This window comes from Bufo bufo, chromosome 1 (assembly GCF_905171765.1).
Source record: "Bufo bufo chromosome 1, aBufBuf1.1, whole genome shotgun sequence".
Lineage (NCBI taxonomy): Eukaryota > Metazoa > Chordata > Amphibia > Anura > Bufonidae > Bufo > Bufo bufo.
The window spans coordinates 608,117,451-608,138,545 of record NC_053389.1 but is presented as its reverse complement, the minus strand read 5'-3'; the positions used below and the strand labels follow the sequence as shown (position 1 = coordinate 608,138,545).

The window sequence follows — 21,095 nt, the reverse complement described above, 5'->3', positions numbered from 1 at the left end:
TCCTATCCTTGTCTGCAATACGGACACGAATAGGACATGTTCTTTTTGGCAGGGCCGCGGTATGGACGTGCAGATGCGGACAGCACACAGTGTCTGTCCACATCTTTTGCAGCTCCATTAAAATGGGTCCACATCCGATCTGCATAAAATGCGGATTGGATGCAGACAGAAAGTATGGCCGTGTGCATGAGCCCTTACAGTCATGGCCAAAAGTTTTGAGACTGACACAAATTTAGTTTTTTAGAAAGTTTGCTGCGTCAGTTTTTTATGGTGACAATTTGCTTTAACTCTAGATTGTTTTGAAGAATAATCAGATGAATTGCAATTAATCACAAAGTCATTACTTGCCATGAAAATTAACTTAATCACAATCAGAGTTATCTCCAATCAAGGGTGTTGCAGAAGGGTGCCAGTTGTATGCTACAGCTGATACCCACTGCTGATGGCGCCATGCTAATGTATGGTATGGTACAGAAATGTCTTAGCAGCCATGCCGTATATTTATGCATGGTGCAGGAAGAAGTTATAAATAATGCACTTTAAAAATGCCATAAACATTTTTTTAAGCAAGGGCAAAAAACACACATACACACACCCAGAGCATGCTGCGATTTAGAAAAAAAGCCTTTGACCCAAAAAATGTATTGCAAATGTAGAAAAATGCCCCAAAAAACGCATGTTTGTTGTGTCCTGTTTTGTAGTTGACTGAGCTCTTTGCTGCAGCTCCTGCTAACTAGTTTGGTTTAGCAAATGTATACAAATATGTAAAACGTGTTGTACCTATTCATTATATTACCTTTGTTTTTGAAGGCGAACGATTATGATGATGTTGAAAGTAACAAAAGGAAAAAAGATGAACTTGATGATGATGTTGGAAAAAGCAACAGTTTTTTAAGGTAAGCAAAAGACTTTTCACTTTGTATCTGGGTTATTATTGTAGGTGTTAGAACAGTAAAGGTACGGCTACATGTTCAGGTTTCCTGATGCAGTTGTAGAAGCCAAAAACTAGGAGTGAATTAGACAAAGAAGAGAAGTAATATCTGTCCTTAAAGAGGTTGTCCGGGTTCACAGCTGAACTCCTTCACTCTTGCGTATTTTATCATCATTTTTTTTCTGCATTTTTTGGACAGCTTTTCTTTTTCTCTTTTTTTCAGCTTCTATTGAAATACCTGCTGCTTTAACCCACAAACTCAATACAAAAAGCAATCAAAATTCTTATGGTTTTATTGACTTCACCATAAATATGCAAGCATGTGAAGTATCTTGATGGTGGAATCAGGAGGAATAGCTGTGTTGAGCTATGTTAACATAACGTTAGCCTGTAAGCCAGGAAAGCTTGTGATGTACATGCTAAATATATTTAGGGTTACATTAGCCAAAATAATGTCATTCCAGCCTCTGTCTGTATACATCGGTATACTAGTAAACAACTGTACTGAATAGTGTTGTTAACTGCATTATTCCATTCAGTGGTATACGGTAAAAAGCATAGGTGTTAAACAAACTTTTTGTTTTGTTTTGTTTTACAATGGAACCCCTACATTAAACATTTGTTTAAGGCTGCATGCACACGAACGTATTTTGTTTCCGTGTCTATTCCGTTTTTTTTCCGGATAGGATGCGGACCCATTCATTTCAATGGGTCCACAAAAAACACGGACAGCACACCGTGTGCTGTCCGCATCAGTATGTCCGTTCCGTTGCCCCGCCAAAAAAATAGTGCATGTCATATTTTTTTCTAGTTTGTGGACAAGGATAGGCATTATTACAATGGATCCACCAAAAAAACGGATCCGCAATTTGCAGACCGGAAAACACATACGGTCGTGTGCATGTAGCCTAATGTATATAATACATTAAAATAACAAATTTCAGTGGGCGTCATGTAATGCTTTATTTCACCCATAATGGCGCTACAGCATTATCTAAGGGTACTTTCACACTAGCGTTTTTCTTTTCCGGCATAGAGTTCCGTCACAGGGGCTCTATACCGGAAAAGAACTGATCAGGCATATCCCCATGCATTCTGAATGGAGAGTAATCCGTTCAGGATGCATCAGGATGTCTTCAGTTCAGTCATTTTGACTGATCAGGCAAAAGATAAAACCGTAGCATGCTACGGTTTTATCTCCGGCGAAAAAAACTGAAGACATGCCTGAATGCCGGATCCAGCATTTCTTTCCCATAGGAATGTATTAGCGCCGGATCCGGCATTCAAAATACCGGAATGCCGGATCCGTCCTTCCGGCCTGCGCATTCGCAGACCGGTAAAAATGTGAAAAAAGATACAAGACGGATCCGTCTGTCCGCATGACAAGCGAAGAGACGGATCCGTCCTTGCAATGCATTTGTGAGACGGATCCGCATCTGGATCCGTCTCACAAATGCTTTCAGTCAGCGGCAGATCGGCGGATCTGCACGCCGGATCACACTGCCGCAAGTGTGAAAGTAGCCTTAGATGTGCCACCAGGTTCTCTAGCAGCTTGTTGTCACAACCCTGTAAACAAAAAAATTGTCCAAAGCTGATATCGGCTTAACCCCGTAGGTAGCAGTTGTTTGTAACAGGTGGCTTTAAGTTATTAACATTCTTTAATAATATAATCATTTTTATAAAAAAAAAACAACAACAAAATGATATCAGAAAATGTAAAGATTCTTTTTTTAATTACATAATTTTTATTAAAGGTTTTCAAGAATACAACAAAATCAACATATAAGAGTATACTGCACACATACAGTTCCAAATAACTAAAACAGTACAAACTACCTCCAATTCACCCCCCACCCACCATCACATGCTGTGCGAACAAGTATATTTCTGCAGTAGGTATTCTCATAGCAATACAATTTCGTCTACTTCCCAAGTTCCTGCTGTCAATCCTACATTACTGCCTCCATCAGTGATCCAAGTAAATGCACTCTCTCCACAGCCACCACCCTGAGCCTAGCTGGGTACATCATGGAATAGGGAATAGAAAGGGCATGTAACCTTCTTTTAACATCTGTAAATTGGGCCCTTTTCTTTTGAACATCCGAGAAGTAATCTGGGAAGAAGGAGATCTTATGACCATCTATGTCGATGCCTTGGCACTCCCTCGCCATGCTCAAAACAAGGTCTCTTGCCTAGGAGGGCTGCCTGGTGGTACTTTATGTATGCTCTTTCCACTGTATATAATGGTGTTAGGTTATTGCCACCAGAAATGCTCAGTAGCCATTTCTCAGAAACAGATTTTTTTATAATAATTTTATAATAATTAGCCTTTTATTTCCCACATATGTTAAATGTTTGTAAGAAATATAGTTGAATAAACGATTAAAGAATAAATGATTGGAGGTGTCAATAGGACCTGGCCTTGTTGCTGCAGTGCTGCCTTGCCTCTATCATGAAAAACATTGACCCAGTAGGCCATGAAAGACGTACTGTTCCTGCCCATAATAGGTGATCCAAGTGTCCATGGCGGCATAAATCTTGCCGCACAGCAAAAATTGCAAGGAGTGGCTAGGTATCTTTCAGCAAGGCTGAGCACATTCCATCAGCTTCTTAAAGACAGCAGAATCCACTAAGTGGTATGGCAGCAACTGCACTGCCACCAACTTGGACAGGTCGGAATTAAGCTTGTGCAGATTGCTGGGCATATAGAGTTGTTTTCTGGCTGCACATTCCCTTATCGATGGCTGACAACGGAGCAGAGTAGGAGTAGTATTCTAAGCAGGAGAAGCAGAAATTGATGATGATGACATTGACAAGGACACTGAACTACATGTGAATGCGCCCTGGCTACCGCAAAGGAGACTGAGCTAGAGCCATGGTGCCTTGAAAGCCCACAGCTTATTTTAATCCTGCAAATCTTGCACACAAAAAAGCATTTTTCTTCTAGCACTGTGTAGAAAAACTGCCAAACGGAAGATACTCGCACAGAGCTAGTGGCTTAGGTGTGGCACATTTTGATAATGCACCCACAGTATCAATGTCATTACCAGCTCCTAGACTGACCATAATAGAAGCAGTTTTTTGGAGGGCTCTCGCCATATGTTGCCTCTGCTCTTTATTGCTGCTACTGCTACCACTCTTCCTGGCTCCAAGGCCCGGTGTCAGACTCAGAGATGACCTCTATTTCATCCTGCTATGACTAAGAGGAAGCAATTCAGTCCACAATCTCATGCTAATAATAGTGTTGCATCTTTCAGAAGCCATGGAGAAGTGTGGCTTACTACTATTGGCCAAATGGCTGGTGCTGCTACTGCTGCTACCCACATTCTGACTCTGGGAACATGAGGCATAAGTATTCCGTTTTGCACTGTTTCATTTTCCAGACATTTTATAATGGGGCCTATACATGAAAAGTCATGAGTTTTCTATGAATTAGGCTATGCATTTAATATCACTGGAATAAAAATGGTGTTGTTGCCTTAAAATGCTTTTGCTATAGTGCAACAAATTTAATAACACGGATATAATGCACTCCAAAAAATGTGTCATTGCTCAGCATTTGCAGCAAAATGCTGTTGGGGCGCTAATCTCGCAATAATGAGCCATAAAAACAAATAAAAGCCCTCTCTCTGCTCGTTTTTTTTTTACAGGGAGTTGGTTTTGTAATATAGAACTGCTAGGCTGAGTTGATGCAGCAGCAAGTCACCTAAGGGCTTGTCTCATTTAAGCAAATCAGTGCAGGAGTCAAGATTTACTGTATGAACAGAGAGAAGGTGCAACATAGAGTAAATACACTGCCTGTCCAAAAATTAAAGTCGCCATCTGGATTTAACTAATGTGGCAATGAGAACATTGAGGTGTTGTTTCCCCAGGTTCCAGTCCGGGACTTAGGGCATGCTCATGTCCAGGGATCCTATTTAATCCTGCTACTGGATCTTGGGTGTGTCTCACTCTGGAGTGTCTTGTAAAGCAGAGTCCTGGTGAGGCTTTGTGTGAGTGGTCTCAGCGGGGTGGGCTGAGGGGCCACGATGCGAAGGCGATAGCCTGAACTTTGGGTGACGCCTGTGAAACAAGGATCACGAGGGCAGAGTCGGGAGGACTACTGGGCCACAATCCCCCAAAAGGTATTGAAGTGTCACAGCCTGGAGGTTGCTGGACTGAATGGCTGAGGAAATCCGCATTTGTGTTCCATGTGTGAACAGGGCTCTCTAGGTGAGTCAGGGATACGCTTATGTGTTTAGTTAGAGCCTAGCCGGGCAAGGGTTTGTTATTTTGTGTGGATGTCACACGTGACAAGTTGAATCTACGACTTCTTAACCTGTGCTTTGCTAAAGTGTCTGAAATAAAGCAAGAGTTTGGACATTATAATCGTGTCTGTGAAGATATCTGTGAGTGTGACCGCCTGAAAAGAGACGATCCCTTACACTAACTAAATAGTTATAAGCCTCCTATTGGATAATTACTTCTTGGGCGATTATCTTTTAGCTGGCAATAAGTTATTTAACCCCAACTGGTGCAATGAGTTGCTTCTCATTTCTTAAACAACCATGTCGAAACACACATCTCGTGGTCGTGAAAAAGATGTTAGTCTGTTTGAGAAGGGTTAAATCATTGGCATGCATCAAGCAGAGAAAACATCTAAGGGGATTGCAGAAACTACTAAAATTGGGTTAAGAACTGTCCAACACATTATTAAAAACTGTAAGCATAGTGGGGACCCATCGTATTCGAGGAAGAAATGTGGTGGGGAAAAAATCCTGAATGATCGTGATCTGCGATCACTTAAACGTTTGGTGAAATCAAATCGAAGAAAAACAACAGTTGAACTCAGGGCTATGTTTAATAGTGAAAGTAAGAGCATTTTCACATGCACAATTCGAAGGGAACTCAAGGGATTGGGACTGAACAGCTGTGTAGCTGTAAGAAAACCACTAATCAGTGAGGCAAACCAGAAAAAAAGGCTTCACTTTGCTAGGGAGCATAAAGATTGGACTCTGGAGCAATGGAAGAAGGTCATGTGGTCTGAGTCCAGATTTACCCTGTTCCAGTGTGATGGGCGCATCAGGGTAAGAAGAGAGGCAGATGAAGTGATGCACCCATCATGCCTAGTGCCTACTGTACAAGCCTGTGGGAGCAGTGCTATGATCTGGGGTTGCTGAAGTGTCACGGCCTTTGGTTTGCGCTGTGACACTGTTGCCACACTTGCGGTTGCCTGCGGCAACGTGTTGCTGTTAGAGCATGGGTGGCAGTGTCTCTGCCTTCTGGGTGATTGCCGTGACATGGTTGCCACGCATGCTGTTGCCGGTGGTAACGTGTGGCTTAGTTTGCTTGTGTGTGTGCACTTCCCCTTTTAAGTGGCTTCCTTCCTCTGTCTGGTGTTGGAAGGGTTATCTCCCTTCCTAGTGTTTTGTGAACACTGGGTTATGTGTTTGTGGGTGTGGCTGCTTGGGCTTTTTAGTCTCTTCTGGAAGCCTGTAGCTGACTGTTCCTCCAGGCTTGGTGTGTGCTGGTGGTTCACTGCTCCTGGCTTTACCATCTGTCCAGTGAGGGCCACCCTTGTGGTCATAGATGTTCAATGTCATCCTGGTGTCTCCTTCCCTTCCTGTCTCTATTTGTATGGAGTGGGTTATGTTCAGGGTGTTTATATGTCTAGCTTGGTGTTACATGTCTGGTGGTGTTTGGTGTCATGTTTACTAGACATTCCCTTGTCTCATGTTATTGCAGCTATGGTGTCCTGGGTTCCTGTGTGGTTTGTGGTGTGTGCTGTGTCCTTTTAATGTTGGTGTGGACACCAGCACTTGTGCACGGGTTCCTTCAGTGTGTCTGTGGCAGGTAAGTGTGTTATTGGTTTCGCTTACCTGCCATCTCCTTTAGCTGTATGTGTTTCCCTTTCCCTGCTTCTAGGCCTTTAGAGACTCCTGTTCCTCCCTGTTGTGGATGAACAAGTCGTCTCTCCCCTGCACCTAAGTGAGGGATTTCCAGGGCGACTCAGGATATTAGGTATCCAGGGTATGAGCCGTCCCACCATCAGGGTCCGCTCATACGGTTAGGAGTTAGGGAGAGGATTAGGTATGCAATAGAAGGTGACCTGCTCCCTGATCCCGGCGTCCTGGCCTAGTTGCTACCATTATCCTTCTTACATTGTATGGTGGGGGGTTTCTCCCACTCCCCGACGTGACATGAAGTTGGTCAGGTCTAGGTTCAGCAACAGTATGTGCTCCAAGAATGAGGTCAGCTGACTACCTGAACATACTGAATGACCAGGTTATTCCATCAATGTATTTTTTTTTTCCCTGATGGCACGGGCATATTCCAAGATGACAATGCCAGGATTCATCGGGCTCAAATTGTGAAAGAGTGGTTCAGTGAGCATGAGACCTCATTTTCACACATGGATTGGCCACCACATAGTCCAGACCTTAACCCCATTGAGAATCTTTGGGATGTGCTGGAGAAGGCTTTGCGCAGCAGTCAGATTCTACCATCATCAATACAAGATCTTGGTGAAACATTAATGCAACACTGGATGGAAATAAATCTTGTGACATTGCAGAAGCTTATCGGAACAATGCCACAGTGAATAAGTGCCGTAATCAAAGCTAAAGGCTTTTTTGGGGTAGGGACTATTTTTATGGACAGGCAGTGTACGTTCAAGTGATAAACTGAATATGATCAGATCCAAATGGAGGCTCACCTTATATGGTTGTGTTAAAATAGGCACAACACTATTGAAGGCATATGACATGATTCAATCCTATTTGTCAGTGTTTCCCAACCAGTGTACCTCCAGCTGTTGCAAAACTACAACTCCCAGCATGCCCGCACAGCCAAAGGCTGTCCAGGCATTCTGGGAGTTGTAGTTTTGCAACAGCTGGAGGCACACTGGTTGGGAAACACTGCTATTTGTGAGGTATGCAGCCACAGGTGGAGTGCCTCAAGGTGGAGATGCCTTATCTTCCAAGAGGATAGGAACAGCTTAAAGAATTCTTACCATTCAGGAGAACACTCACAGGAGCTAGCAGTGAGCGAATCTTCTTAGTTTATTTAGCAATTAAACAACGAGTTTCGGGGAACAGGGGACCCCTTCAGATTAAGCTTGCATAAAGGTAATGGGTAATGGTTACAATATAAATAGGTACAAAGAAGGCACCAAAAGCACACCTAGGGGCAGTTGTTAAGACTGAGGGAACACCCACTACATGCTTGATAGACAGTGAGGCAACCATACTAAAGAGCGTATTGGTACAAAAACATTCAAAAACAATACATAATAGATAACTAAATAAATACGACTCATATTATTAGACATATATGTATGTAATATATAGAAATAAACAGGATCGGTGCATACAATGAGAAACAGCGCATTCCTATAGTAACCGGGACACTAAGTCCGGGCGGGGAGCTATGATCAGTTCCTCTGGGCGGAGCAGGATGCTGCATCCTGGCAACATGGTCACATGTTTAATCCAGTCATTTGGTCAGTTGCCTCAGGTAAAAGCCGGAAAGTTCAACTACGGGGGAGGGTCTTAGGGGCCGGTCTGGAGTGGGCATGTGATGACGTCACATCTCTCTTTGCCAGGAGACCAACAATGCTATGGTTGGGAGGGGCAGTCACCTGATCTCGATCCCCGATCATGTGACTGTCTCGTTTAAAGCTAGGTTGCTGGTGTTAAGCAACGCACAATATACAGTCAGGTCCATAAATATTGGGACATCGACACAATTGTATCATTTCTGGCTCTATACACCACCACAATGGATTTGAAATTAAACAAACAAGATGTTAAGGGACCAAAAGTAATGGGACAATTGGCTTCTCAGCTGTTCCATGGCCAGGTGTGTGTTATTCCCTCATTATCCCAATTACAATGAGCAGATAAAAGGTCCAGCGTTCATTTCAAGTGTGCTATTTGCATTTGGAATCTGTTGCTGTCAACTCTCAAGATGAGATCCAAAGAGCTGTCACTATCAGTGAAGCAAGCCATCATTCGGCTGAAAAAACACAACAAACCCATCAGAGAGATAGCAAAAACATTAGGCGTGGTCAAAACAACTGTTTGGAACATTCTTAAAAAGAAGGAATGCAACACCGAAAGACCCGGAAGACCACGGAAAACAACTGTGGTGGATGACCGAAGAATTCTTTCCCTGATGAAGAAAACACCCTTGACAACAGTTGGCCAGATCAAGAACACTTTCCAGGAGGTAGGTGTATGTGTGTCAAAGTCAACAAGAGAAGACTTCACCAGAGTGAATACAGAGGGTTCACCACAAGATGTAAACTATTGGGGAGCCTCAAAAACAGGAAGGCCAGATTAGAGTTTGCCAAACGACATCTAAAAAAGCCTTCACAGTTCTGGAACAACATCCTATGGACAGATGAGACCAAGATCAACTTGTACCAGAGTGACGGGAAGAGAAGAGTATGGATAAGGAAAGGAACTGCTCGTGATCCTAAGCATACCACCTCATCAGTAAAGCATGGTGGTGGTAGTGTCATGGCGTGGGCGTGTATGGCTGCCAATGGAACTGGTTCTCTTGTATTTATTGATGATGTGACTGCTGACAAAAGCAGCAGGATGAATTCTGAAGTGTGTCGGGCAATATTATTTGCTCATATTCAGCCAAATGCTTCAGAACTCATTGGACGGCGCTTCACAGTGCAGATGGACAATGACCCAAAGCATACTACAAAAGCAACCAAAGAGTTTTTTAAGGGAAAGAAGTGGAATGTTATGCAATGGCCAAATCAATCACCTGACCTGAATCCAATTGAGCTCGTAAATCACTTGCTGAAGACAAAACTGAAGGGAAAATGCCCAAAGAACAAGCAGGAACTGAAGACAGTTGCAGTAGAGGCCTGGCAGAGCATCACCAGGGATGAAACCCAGCATCTGGTGATGTCTATGCGTTCCAAACTTCAGGCTGTAATTGACTGCAAAGGATTTGCAACCAAGTATTAAAAAGTGAAAGTTTAATTTATGATTAGTATTCTGTCCCATTACTTTTGGTCCCTTAACAATTGGGAGGCACATATGCAAACTGTTGTAATTCCTACACCGTTCACCTGATTTGGATGTAAATACCCTCAAATGAAAGCTGACAGTCTGCAGATAAAGCACATCTTGTTCATTTCATTTCAAATCCATTGTGGTGGTGTATAGAGCCAAAAATGTTAGAATTGTGTCAATGTCCCAATATTTATGGACCTGACTGTATAAGACAATGAATATATACAAAAAAAAAAATGAGATAGGATGATTCTATATGTAGCAATATATGTAGAAAAACTGATTGGGAGCACATGATAGAAAAAGAATGAGGGAAAGTAGAGGATTATAAAAATAAAATTAGAATAAGACGTATGATTGATAAATTTTAATGAATAAATGTACACCAATATATATAAAAACATGCCCATGTATATGTGTACGCATGTGGAATCATATAAAATATGTGTATAAATATGTATGTATGAATGTGTTTACACATAATCATACAAATATAAACATATTAAAATAACATAAGGACGTACAAAGTACATACAATTTTTTCTTTTTCTTTTTAAAGGATACTAAAGGTTAAGAATTAAAGAGATTATATTAACAAAGCATATAGAATCCTTTCAGATACTGATTACTATACCCCAGTTGCAGTTGACCCATCTCATCAGTATATGGAGGAATTTTCTAATCTTATTCTGTCGGCCACTGAGATATTAGATAAGAAAGAAAAAGAATACATTGGTTAAAAATCCGGTTCTAGCCATGTTTTACCACCTTCCAAAAGTACACGAGGATCTCCCCCGGGCCGGCCCATTATTTCAGGTATCTCCTCCCTTACCTGTAATCTTTCACATTATATCGATTTACTCTTACAAAAATATGTTCTGGATTTAGATTCCTATCTATAGGACTCCACCTCTTTGATCAGAATGCTAAAGAATTATGAGTGGAAAGATGACTATCAGTGGCTGATGCTAAATGTATCTGCACTATACTCCAACATTCAACATGAGTTGGGTATAGACTGTATAGCCCAGTACCTAACAGAGGATACTCTCATGCCCCCTCAACAAAGGGCCTATGTGCTGAACAGCATCAGGCTCATTCTTAGACATAATATCCAAGATAAAATTTTCTAACAGACTTGGGGCACCGCTTTGGGCACGAGGTTTGCCCCAAGTTTCACTAATCTTTCCATGAGAAGGTTCGAATATACATTTATTTATAAATAAAAAGTATTGGGGTGGTTATATTGTCTTTTACCGTAGTTACATAGACGACTTACTTTTTATATGGAATGGGAACCATTGAAGAGTTTCTTTGTTACATAAATATCGATGACTGGGGCCTCACATTCATGGGTACAGTCAATAACTCTTCAATTGAATACCTGGATCTTAAACTGTTAACAGTAGATAATGCTATCCATACTCGTACCTTTAAAAAAAAAAAAAAGTGGATAGCAATAGTTATCTTGACTTTTCCAGCACACATTATAAAAAATGGAAGACAAACATTCTGCTTGGACAGTTTAAAAGAGTTGGGTGAAATTTCAATCTCGATGAGCATTTTATTGAAAAAAGTAATATGCTTTCTAACAGGTTTCGTGTGAAAGGCTATCCTCCTAATATTATAGAAGCACCAAAAAACCTAAAAATCAGATTGCCTTCTCCAAAAAGATCAGTAGGGAAATGAAAAGAACACATACAATACCAATTTTTCTCAACGCCTATAGTAGTAACCATAGTGCAGGGAGGAATACTTTATCGAAGCACTGGCACATATTGAAGAAAGATCAGATTTTTGTGAAATTGCTACCTATTGAGCCCCAACTTACATACCGACGGGCAACAGCCCTCAACAACCTTTTAGCCCCCAGTACTCTAAAATCACTAAGCTTAGCATCGTTTAAACATCTGTTTCAATTGCCCACTGAAACCAGCAATCGTGTAGATAAGTTAATACAAGGAACTTACTAATGTATTGTGATTGTCCATATTGCTTCCTATGCTGGCTTGATTAATTTTTTCCCTCTCATTATACACTGCTTGTTTCCATGGATATGACCATCCTGCAATCCAGAAGTGGTGGCCAAGGCTGCAGACTATAGAAATTTTCCCTATAGTATGCATGTACGGTGACCACTAATAGATTGCAGGGTGGTCGTAACCATGGAATAAGTAAGACTATAGGGGCATAACAGCATAGATTTTAATACATTTCAGTTTTATAGACTGAATATATAGAATGTGAACATAGTCTGTTAAAGAGTAACTAAACCTTTATATAAACTTTTAATATGTTGTCCCTAATGCCTTCTAATATACTTTTATTTATTATTTTTTTTATTTTTACTACACTTTTCCCTTTCTAAAGCACACCATTCCCTGGTGCGCCTAAAACTCTGTATACTGTACACCGATGACAGCTCAGCGGTGTTAGGAGTACATTTTATCAACGGCCCACAGCAGCGCTGTGAGTACGGGCAGAAGCGCATATTGCTGCTTCTGCCCGTACTCCCCAAATGATTACTAACTCTTGGCATAGCACAGAGAACTGAATAGCGGAGCAGGCAGAAGCAGGAGCCAGCTCCGCTCAGCTAATCCTGACATAGTACATGGGTACAGAGTACCCATGTGCTATGCCAAGAGTTAGTAATCACTCAGGGAGTACGGGCAGGAGCAGCAATATGCGCTTCTGCCCGTACTCACAGCGCTGCTGCTGCCTATTGATAAAATGTACTCTGTACACTGCTGAGCCGTCAGCGGTGTACAGAGAACTGTTTTAAGCGCACAGGGAATGGTGCGCTTTAGGTAGAAAAAAGAGTAAAAATAGAAAATTGATTAAGTATATTAGAGATAGTTTTATTAAGGACAACATATTAAAAGTTTATGTAAAGGTTTAGTTACTCTTTAAGGATTACTGTAATGAGCTTTTAAACTATTTCTAACAGTATGCTGCTATTAAGCGTGACTCGTTGAGGTCTGCATTCCCTCTGGGTAATGTTTAACAGAATTAGCAAATACCAACATATTTTAATGTATTTAACATAATAGTTTCTATTCCTTATATGCCTAGCAAAATGGCCAAACCATATGACAAAGCTGCAGAGTTCAGCAAGAAGCATTCACGTGTTCTGAAATTCATTATCATTGGAATTCTATGTGCAGGTAATTTCATTACCATGTATAACATACCAGGTGTATCCTATAATCATAACACTAGTGTTTTATATATTTGAGATGTTTGACCAAGAAAAGGCAAAATCTAACAAAGGACTCATGCACACGACCGTTCTTGTTTTGCGGTCCTTTTTTCACGGATCTGTTCTTCTGTATCTGACGTTTTTCTCAGATTTAGGCCTCATGCACACGACCGTATGTGTTTTGCGGTCCGCAAAAAAAACGGATGACGTTCCGTATGGCATCTGTTTTTTTTGCGGATCCATTGTAATAATGCCTATCCTCGTCCGCAAACTAGAAAAAAATAGGACATGCACTATTTTTTTGGCGGAGCAACGGAATGGACATACTGATGTGGACAGCACACGGTGTGCTGTCCGCGTTTTTTGCGGACCCATTGAAATGAATAGGTCCGCATCCTATCCTCAAAAAAACCGGAACGGACACGGAAACAAAATACGGTCGTGTGCATGAGGCCTTAAGCCCTCTTCCGTTCCGTTATTCCACAAAACATATCCGTATTGTTTCCGTATGCGATACGTTTTTTTGCGGATCGGAAACAGTATTTTATTAATCACCAAACACCTGAACAATATGGGCTGGGCATAGCATTTCTACAGTATGGATCCGCAAAATACGGATGTATTACAGATGACATATGGATGTGTTCCGTGTGCGTTCCATATTTTTTGCGGACCCATTGACTTGAATGGAGCCTTGGACCATGATTTGTGGACAATAATAGGACATGTACTACTTTTTTGTGGAACGGAAATACGGAAACGGAATGCACATGGAGTACCTTCCATTGTTTTTGCGGACCCATTGAAGTGAATGGTTCCGCATAAGGTCTGCAAAAAAACCGGAACAGAGGCAGAAAGAAATTACGTTCGTGTGCATGAGCCCTAAGGGTACTTTCACACTAGCGTTTTTCTTTTCCGGCGCTGAGTTTCGTCCTAGGGGCTCAAATCCGGAAAAGAACTGATCAGTTTTATCCCCATGCATTCTGAATGGAGAGCAATCCGTTCAGGATGCATCAGGATGTCTTCAGTTCAGTCTTTTTGACTGATCAGGCTTTTCAGAAAACCGTAGCATGTTGTATTTTTACCTCCGGCCAAAAATCCTGAACTCTTTGACTGAACGCCGGATCCGGCCTTTTTCCCATTGACTTGCATTAATGCCAGATCCGGCGCCGTGTGTTCCGTCAAACTGGATCCGGCTTTTGCATGTTAAACCCGAAAAATGTGAAAAAAAAGTTAAAGTCCATAAATGGCGGATCCGTTTTTTCCAATGCATTTTTTCATTGTGATCAAAATCCTGATCAGGATTCAAATGTAATCCGTTTTCACACGTTTTTCCGGATCCGGCGGGCAGTTCCGGTGTCGGAATCCAACGCCAGATTCAAACAACGCTAGTGTGAAAGTAGCCTAAGGCGGTGAAATAGCATAAAATGATAGAAGTCCTAAAACTCCCCAATTCAATCGCCTGCCGTTCCAGTTCTGCTGTTCTGATATTCCCCTTGGAGCTTTGTTTAGATGGCTGCAGCGATGACATTCCCGTCTACAGTGGTGTACATTTCGAGGCTGATTGGCTGCAGCCATCACGTGTATAGATGACCACTGCAGTAAACAAAACCCAGGGAGGAGCACCAGTGCGAATGCACTGGAACAGCAGGTGATTTAACAGGTGAGTGTTGGGTCTTTTATCATTTACTAGACATTAAGCCCGTTACAATAACGCAACTGGTGGCTTAAACTGCTGGCAGTGGCTGCTGTCTGTGGCTGAGAGTGCTGGAACTGTGCGGTTCTGTGATGCACGGACAGTAATGGCGGCGCTCCGACGTGGAGAGCACACCATGACTTGCGAGTGGTGGCAGTGATTGTGCGGGGCGCAGGTGTGGGCGGTGCAGGTGGCGTGTGGAGCACCGTGTGACGATTGGTCGGCTCGCCGCGCATGCGCAGTTAAATTATCAGCACAGACACACAGCCCTGAGCACGCACACAGGTCTTTTATTATAAGAGCTTGATTCCCTCAAACACAATCTATAATAATAAAAGCCCTGTATGCGTGCTCCGTGTCCGTGTGCCAATAACTAAATTGCGCATGCGCGGCGCACCGACCAATCGGCACACGGCGCTATACGCGCCACCAGGGCGCCACCCATCACTGAGACTCGGGGCGAAAGCAAAGTCATATGAGAATCACATCTTTGGAAAAATGAAACACCCTAATGGACATTTACTAAGCTCTTAATGTCACTATCGTAGCGGTAAAAAAGTTGCACATCATGGCCAGCATAATTTGCGACTTTTTAGACTTCTCTGCACTTTTCTGTGCTGGGAAAAAAAGGGATCAGGGCTTAGTGGGAGGAGCGTTGCTTCACGCGGCCTGCCAGATTTACCATAACTTACACCAGAAACCAGAGTAAGTTATAGGTGAAGTCTGCGCCAGCCCCTGGCTGGTGTAGACTTCCGTTTCTGGCGCACGGCAAGGCAGAGATGCGTATAATTTATTAAGAGGCTTCTGCCTCTTAATAAATTAGGCGCATCTCACGCCAGCGCAGAGTGATCAAGACTGGCGTTTTGGCACGCCAGTCTTGATAAATCTCCCCCATTGTGTTGGAATTCGTTATACAGTGCATTTCATGTTACTAATATCTGGCCACGTTGAAATAAATAAACATTTAAGTGTGGACACATCTGTATTCATGGCAAAACTTGATCAACTGTGTGCACTACACTTGTTCATTTCAAATGTCCAGTTTGAGACACATTTTCATTATAGCAGTTCATCATACATTACCTTCCTCAGCACAAATGTGTAGGATGAATGTTGATAGTAATTCATTTGCTCTTTCTGTTTTCCAGGGTATGCAGCTTACTTTATTGCGGCTTGTGTCCTGAACTTTAATCGTGCCATTGCTTTACTGGTAATAACATGTGTGGTACTTTTCTTCTTGGCTTATGACCTATTCATGGCACGATTTGGCAAACATATTAAACGTTTCTTTACACCACTTGGAAAATTCTTGAAGAAATACAAAAAATGGATAAAGTGGTGAGTTTCTCTTCCTCTAGAATGTCACTAGGGATTCAACATACTTTAGACCAGGAAAACCCAACCTGCAGCCCTCCAGCTGTTGCAAAACTACAACTCCCAGCATGCCCGGACAGCCTACAGCTATCAGCTTACAGCAGGGTATCATGGGAGTTTTACAGCAGCTGGGGGGCCGCAGGTTGAGCATCCCTGCTTTAGACTTTAAAAAGAGCATTAAATTATGATCCTTTTTTTACGCCATTGAAGTCTTCCATTGTTGGCTATGAACTATTGGGGTCATTTATCAAACTGGTGTAAAGTAGAACTGGCTTAGTTTCCCATAGCAACCAATCAGATTCCACCTTTCATTTTCCAAAGGAGCTGTCAAAAATGAAAGCAGGAGTCAGATTGGTTGCTATGGGCAACTAAGCCAGTACTACTTTACACCAGTTTGATAAATGACTCCCTAAATGTATGCCAAAGTATGCCCTTTTGGATATAAATATTTGTGGAATACATCACGAATCCTATTTTCAGTTTAGGGAATTGTGAAGGCCTTTTGTTGGATAGAAGTGGTGTGATGTTAGAAAACAAATATTTGTCAGAAACTTAGCAAAATAAAAAGTTTTAAATAAATAATAAATTTCAGTAGTACAAATGAAATCACTTGATTTGTGATGTTTTAAAAAAAATTTAAATTTTGATATTGTGTTCATGCTGTGATCTAGCACAATAATCACATGTCATGTAGCATTATGGGGCTCTGACCTTGGGTAACTTAGGAACTATCCTCAGTCTGCCCAGAAACCCCAAAAAATCAGGGGTGAAAGTGATTTCAATTATATGACATAAAAACAACTAAAAGCATAATAACCGTATTCTTCGCTCTATAAGACGGAGGAGGAGGAAAATAAGAAAAAAAAATATTTTTCAGCAGAGATCAGATCAGACCACCAATTAGACCCCCAATGTTAATCAGACCTCAGAACAGATCCCCAATCAGATCTCAGATCAAACTCCCAATGTTAATAAGACCCCCAATCAGACCTGAGATTAGACCACCAATGTTAATAGGCTACTTTCACACTACCGTTTTCAATTCCGCTATTGAGATCCGTCATAGGATCTCAATAGCGGAAGAAAACGCTTCAGTTTTGTCCCCATTCATTGTCAATGGGGACAAAACTGAACGAAACGGAATGCTCCAAAATGCATTCCAGTCCGTTTGGTTGCATCCCCATCGCAGACTGAATAATGCTGCAATAATGTCAATAGGGACGGATCCGTTTTCTCAGACACAATAGAAAACTTATCCATCCCCTATTGACTATCAATGGTGTTCATGACGGATCCGTCATAGCTATATATGACACAATACAACCAGATCCGTTCATGACGGATGCATGCGGTTGTATTATTGTAACGGAAGCGTGTTTGCAGATCCATGATGGATCCACAAAAAACGCTAGTGTGAAAGTGGCTCCTATTGAGACCTCCATGTTAATAAGCCCCATATTATTCAGACCTCAGATCAGACCTCCATGTTAATGACCCCCATATTAATCAGACCTCAGATCAGACCTCCAGGTTAATGACCCCCATATTAATCAGACCTCAGATCAGACCTCCATGTTAATGACCCCCATATTAATCAGACCTCAGATCAGACCTCCATGTTACTGCCCCCCATATTAATCAGACCTCAGATCAGAGAAAAAAAAACTTACCTCTCCTGCTCTGGATGCTCTGGTGAGTACAGAGCCAGGGGAGCGTTGCATTCACTGCTTCCCGATCTTCCTGTACTAATGAGCGCTTCCATAATGAAATATAGTATTCGCCTCATAAGACGCACTGACATTTTCCCCACCACTTTGGGGGAAAAAGAAGTGCATCTTATACAGCGAAAAATACGTTGTAATGATAGAAAGTAGGCATATACTGTACATCATGTCTAAATAACCAAATCTTATAAGGAATCAGTAACATAAAAGTGACACATCTGACAATTTGATGTCAAGTAAGAAGAAACTTTAGTGTGTTTGATATATACATTTATGTGCATTTTATGCTTTTAGGATATTTGCTGCATTGGTTCTTATTGGATTGATCCTCTGGTTGGTATTGGACACAGCGAAGAGACCCGCACAGCTTATTTCATTTGGAGGTGTCTGCATGTTTGTCATTTTCCTCTTTATTATGTCCAAACACCACCGTGCAGTGAGTATCTTGTGAACCTATTAGTAACCAACAACTGTTCTGTGAAGTACAGTAGTAAATAGCCTTCATTGCCACACAATTATAAAGCCTATATTATAATAACTCCTATATTATAATTCTTATATTCTTATAGTTTGTGGCATGTAGCTCCAGATCTAATAGCACGGTTCTGGCCTGGGCATTGACTCCTTTTATAATCGGTGCAGGGGGTAGTAGACTAATAGGTATTGATGAAGTCTAATCATTTCATCTTGGAAAAGTCATAGCATAAATCTTCAAGTACGGAAGAAAATAGCTGTTGTCGCAGGTAAGGAAAAACATGATGTGTGAAAGAAGTTCTGGATTACCTTCCTTACCCTCCTACAAATTTCCGAAGGCTCGTGATTCTGTATTGGAATCAGCTTATTTCTAGTGCAGCTTATTTCTAGTGATCGGGATTAGGAATCTTTATTTCACGTTTGAATGCTCTCTAGGGTGCACAGAAATTATACACTATGTTAAATTCTGCAAAAGGGGGAGCCTGAAGGTGGCCATGCATTAGAGATTTCAATTAGCTGAATTCACAGATTATTGTCCATCCATTGTCCATTTTCCACGCACCATGCAATCATATTAGGCAATAAGGAACCCCAGAAGTCTGATGCTCAATCTGATGTGTTGAATTAAAGGAGTTGGCCACTTGACTATATGGCACTTACTAAACTAGCTTTTCTTGTTATTCTGTGTCATTTGCTATATGGCATAAGCCATGCCCCCCATGTTAGGCAAATCTTCGGTGCTGTCCACACAGGAGATCTGTCCATTAGATGGCCGCTGATGGAGGGTCATGCAACCAGACAAAAATAACTCCAGACACATCACTTGGCCTACTTCATTGCAACACACTGCACCTGCACTAAATTCCCAGCGGTGCAAATGCAGATAGCATTTCAATGAAGGAAACATCACATGAAGGTGGTTTGCCTGGTCACATGACTCTCCATCAGCAGCCATTTTATGGACAAGACCTCTGTGTGGACAGAACAAAAGAGGCATACCTTATAAAATATAGAAAATTGAGTAAAATATCATCAAAGGCTCTATTAGCAAGTGTCATATAATTATTTTATAAACATATTGGTCAAAAGTAACCAGTGGCCATCCACTTTAATTCAGTCATTTGTCATAAACACTCCTTGGGACTGTACATGAATCTTTGCTTCACACAACTGATGATATGTGCAACAACAAATGACATAATGAAATTTGGATCCTGAATGCAGCAGCCAGTCTCGCTTTTTTTCCAACTGCTACACTAATGCGTCCACCATGTGCCAGTCACTGCACTGCTTGCTAATTCACTTTAGAATACAATTTGAGTTTATCTCAGTGCTGTAGTCTTTCATGGATCAGCGGATGTGAACCCACTGTGCCACTGACTATCAATAATCTGGAGGGGAGTAACTAAACAACTACCCGGATTTCACTAGAGCCTCAGATGGTGAGGATAGGCTTGACCATCGGTAATTGCCAGGGGTTACTCCAGAGTGTAAACTAGTCAGTGGCAGCTGGTCCAAGCAGACCAGGAGGTACCTGCGAAGGTACCGACAGTACAGACTTGGTCAGACAGGCAGGGTCGTTACCAGGAGCAACAAGACAGGAACCAGAGGAAGAGGCAGAGACGTAGTCATAACAAGCAATGGGTCAGGGCAGGTGGCACAGGAACAAGGTCAGACAATCCGGGGCGGCAACGGGAGAGGCGATGCAAGCAGACAGGGATCAGACGATAAACGAAGTCCAGGAACGAAGTATGAAGTCAGGAACACGAGTGGTAAGCAAGCTCTTTAGCACAAGATTAGGACCTTGACTCTGAGGCGTCTGGGTTAAGGGCTGAGCCACTTAAATACCTGCAGGAGAGCCAGGGTAGGTTAGCGAGATCACATGACATGACTCAGCCCCGCCCAGGGAGTGATGAGTACTGCCACATCAGCAGCCGAGTATAAGCAGTGTCCAGATTAAATGGAAGTTGTGGAGCGGAATCCACATAGGTAATACCAACGGCACAGGCAGAGTCCAGAGCTGCAACAGAGGCTGGAAGTAGATATCACAGATGAGCACGTCGCCCGGGACCACGGTGATGAGTGGGGGAACAGCGCCGCACAGAGGTCGCTGTTACATAGTGGCCCATATCTCTTTCTTCATCTCTATCTACCACTCTACTTATGCTCTACATTCTGCCAACAACCTACATTCTGCCAAACCTAAATGTCACTACTCTGTGCTCCTCCTCCTTGACCTTTCCTCTGCCTTTGATACTGTTCAGCACTCTCTCCTCCTACAAATCCTCTCTTCCCCCGGCATCAAAGACCTAGCCCTCTCCTGGATCTCCTCGTACCTCACCAACAGAACCTTCAGTGTTTCCCATTCATCCTCCACCTCCTCATCACACCCCCTCTCTGTTGGTGTCCCTCAAGGCTCTGTCCTGGGTCCCCTACTTTTCTCCATTTATACGTTTGGCCTCGGACAGCTCATAGAGTCCAATGGCTTCCAATACCACCTCTATGCTGATGACACTCAAATCTACTCTCTGGCCCATATGTCACTTCCCTGCTATCCAGAATCCCTGCGTGTCTGTCGGCAATATCTTTATTCTTCTTCTCCCGCTTCCTAAAACTCAACATGGAGAAAACTAAATTCCTCTTTCCCCCATTTCACTAAGCCTCCTACCTGACCTGTCCATTA

The 21,095-nt window shown here is 42.3% G+C and overlaps 1 protein-coding gene across 1 annotated transcript in view; it reads left to right on the top strand.

Moving 5' to 3' along the window:
- SLC28A1 (solute carrier family 28 member 1) overlaps positions 1-21,095 on the top strand; it is an 81,247-nt gene that overhangs the window by 33,003 nt on the left and 27,149 nt on the right. Inside the window, exons 3-6 of the mRNA XM_040415758.1 lie at positions 811-896; positions 13,018-13,109; positions 15,989-16,178; positions 18,233-18,374. Coding sequence (XP_040271692.1) covers positions 811-896; positions 13,018-13,109; positions 15,989-16,178; positions 18,233-18,374 — 510 coding nt within the window. The remainder of the gene's footprint in view (positions 1-810; positions 897-13,017; positions 13,110-15,988; positions 16,179-18,232; positions 18,375-21,095) is intronic.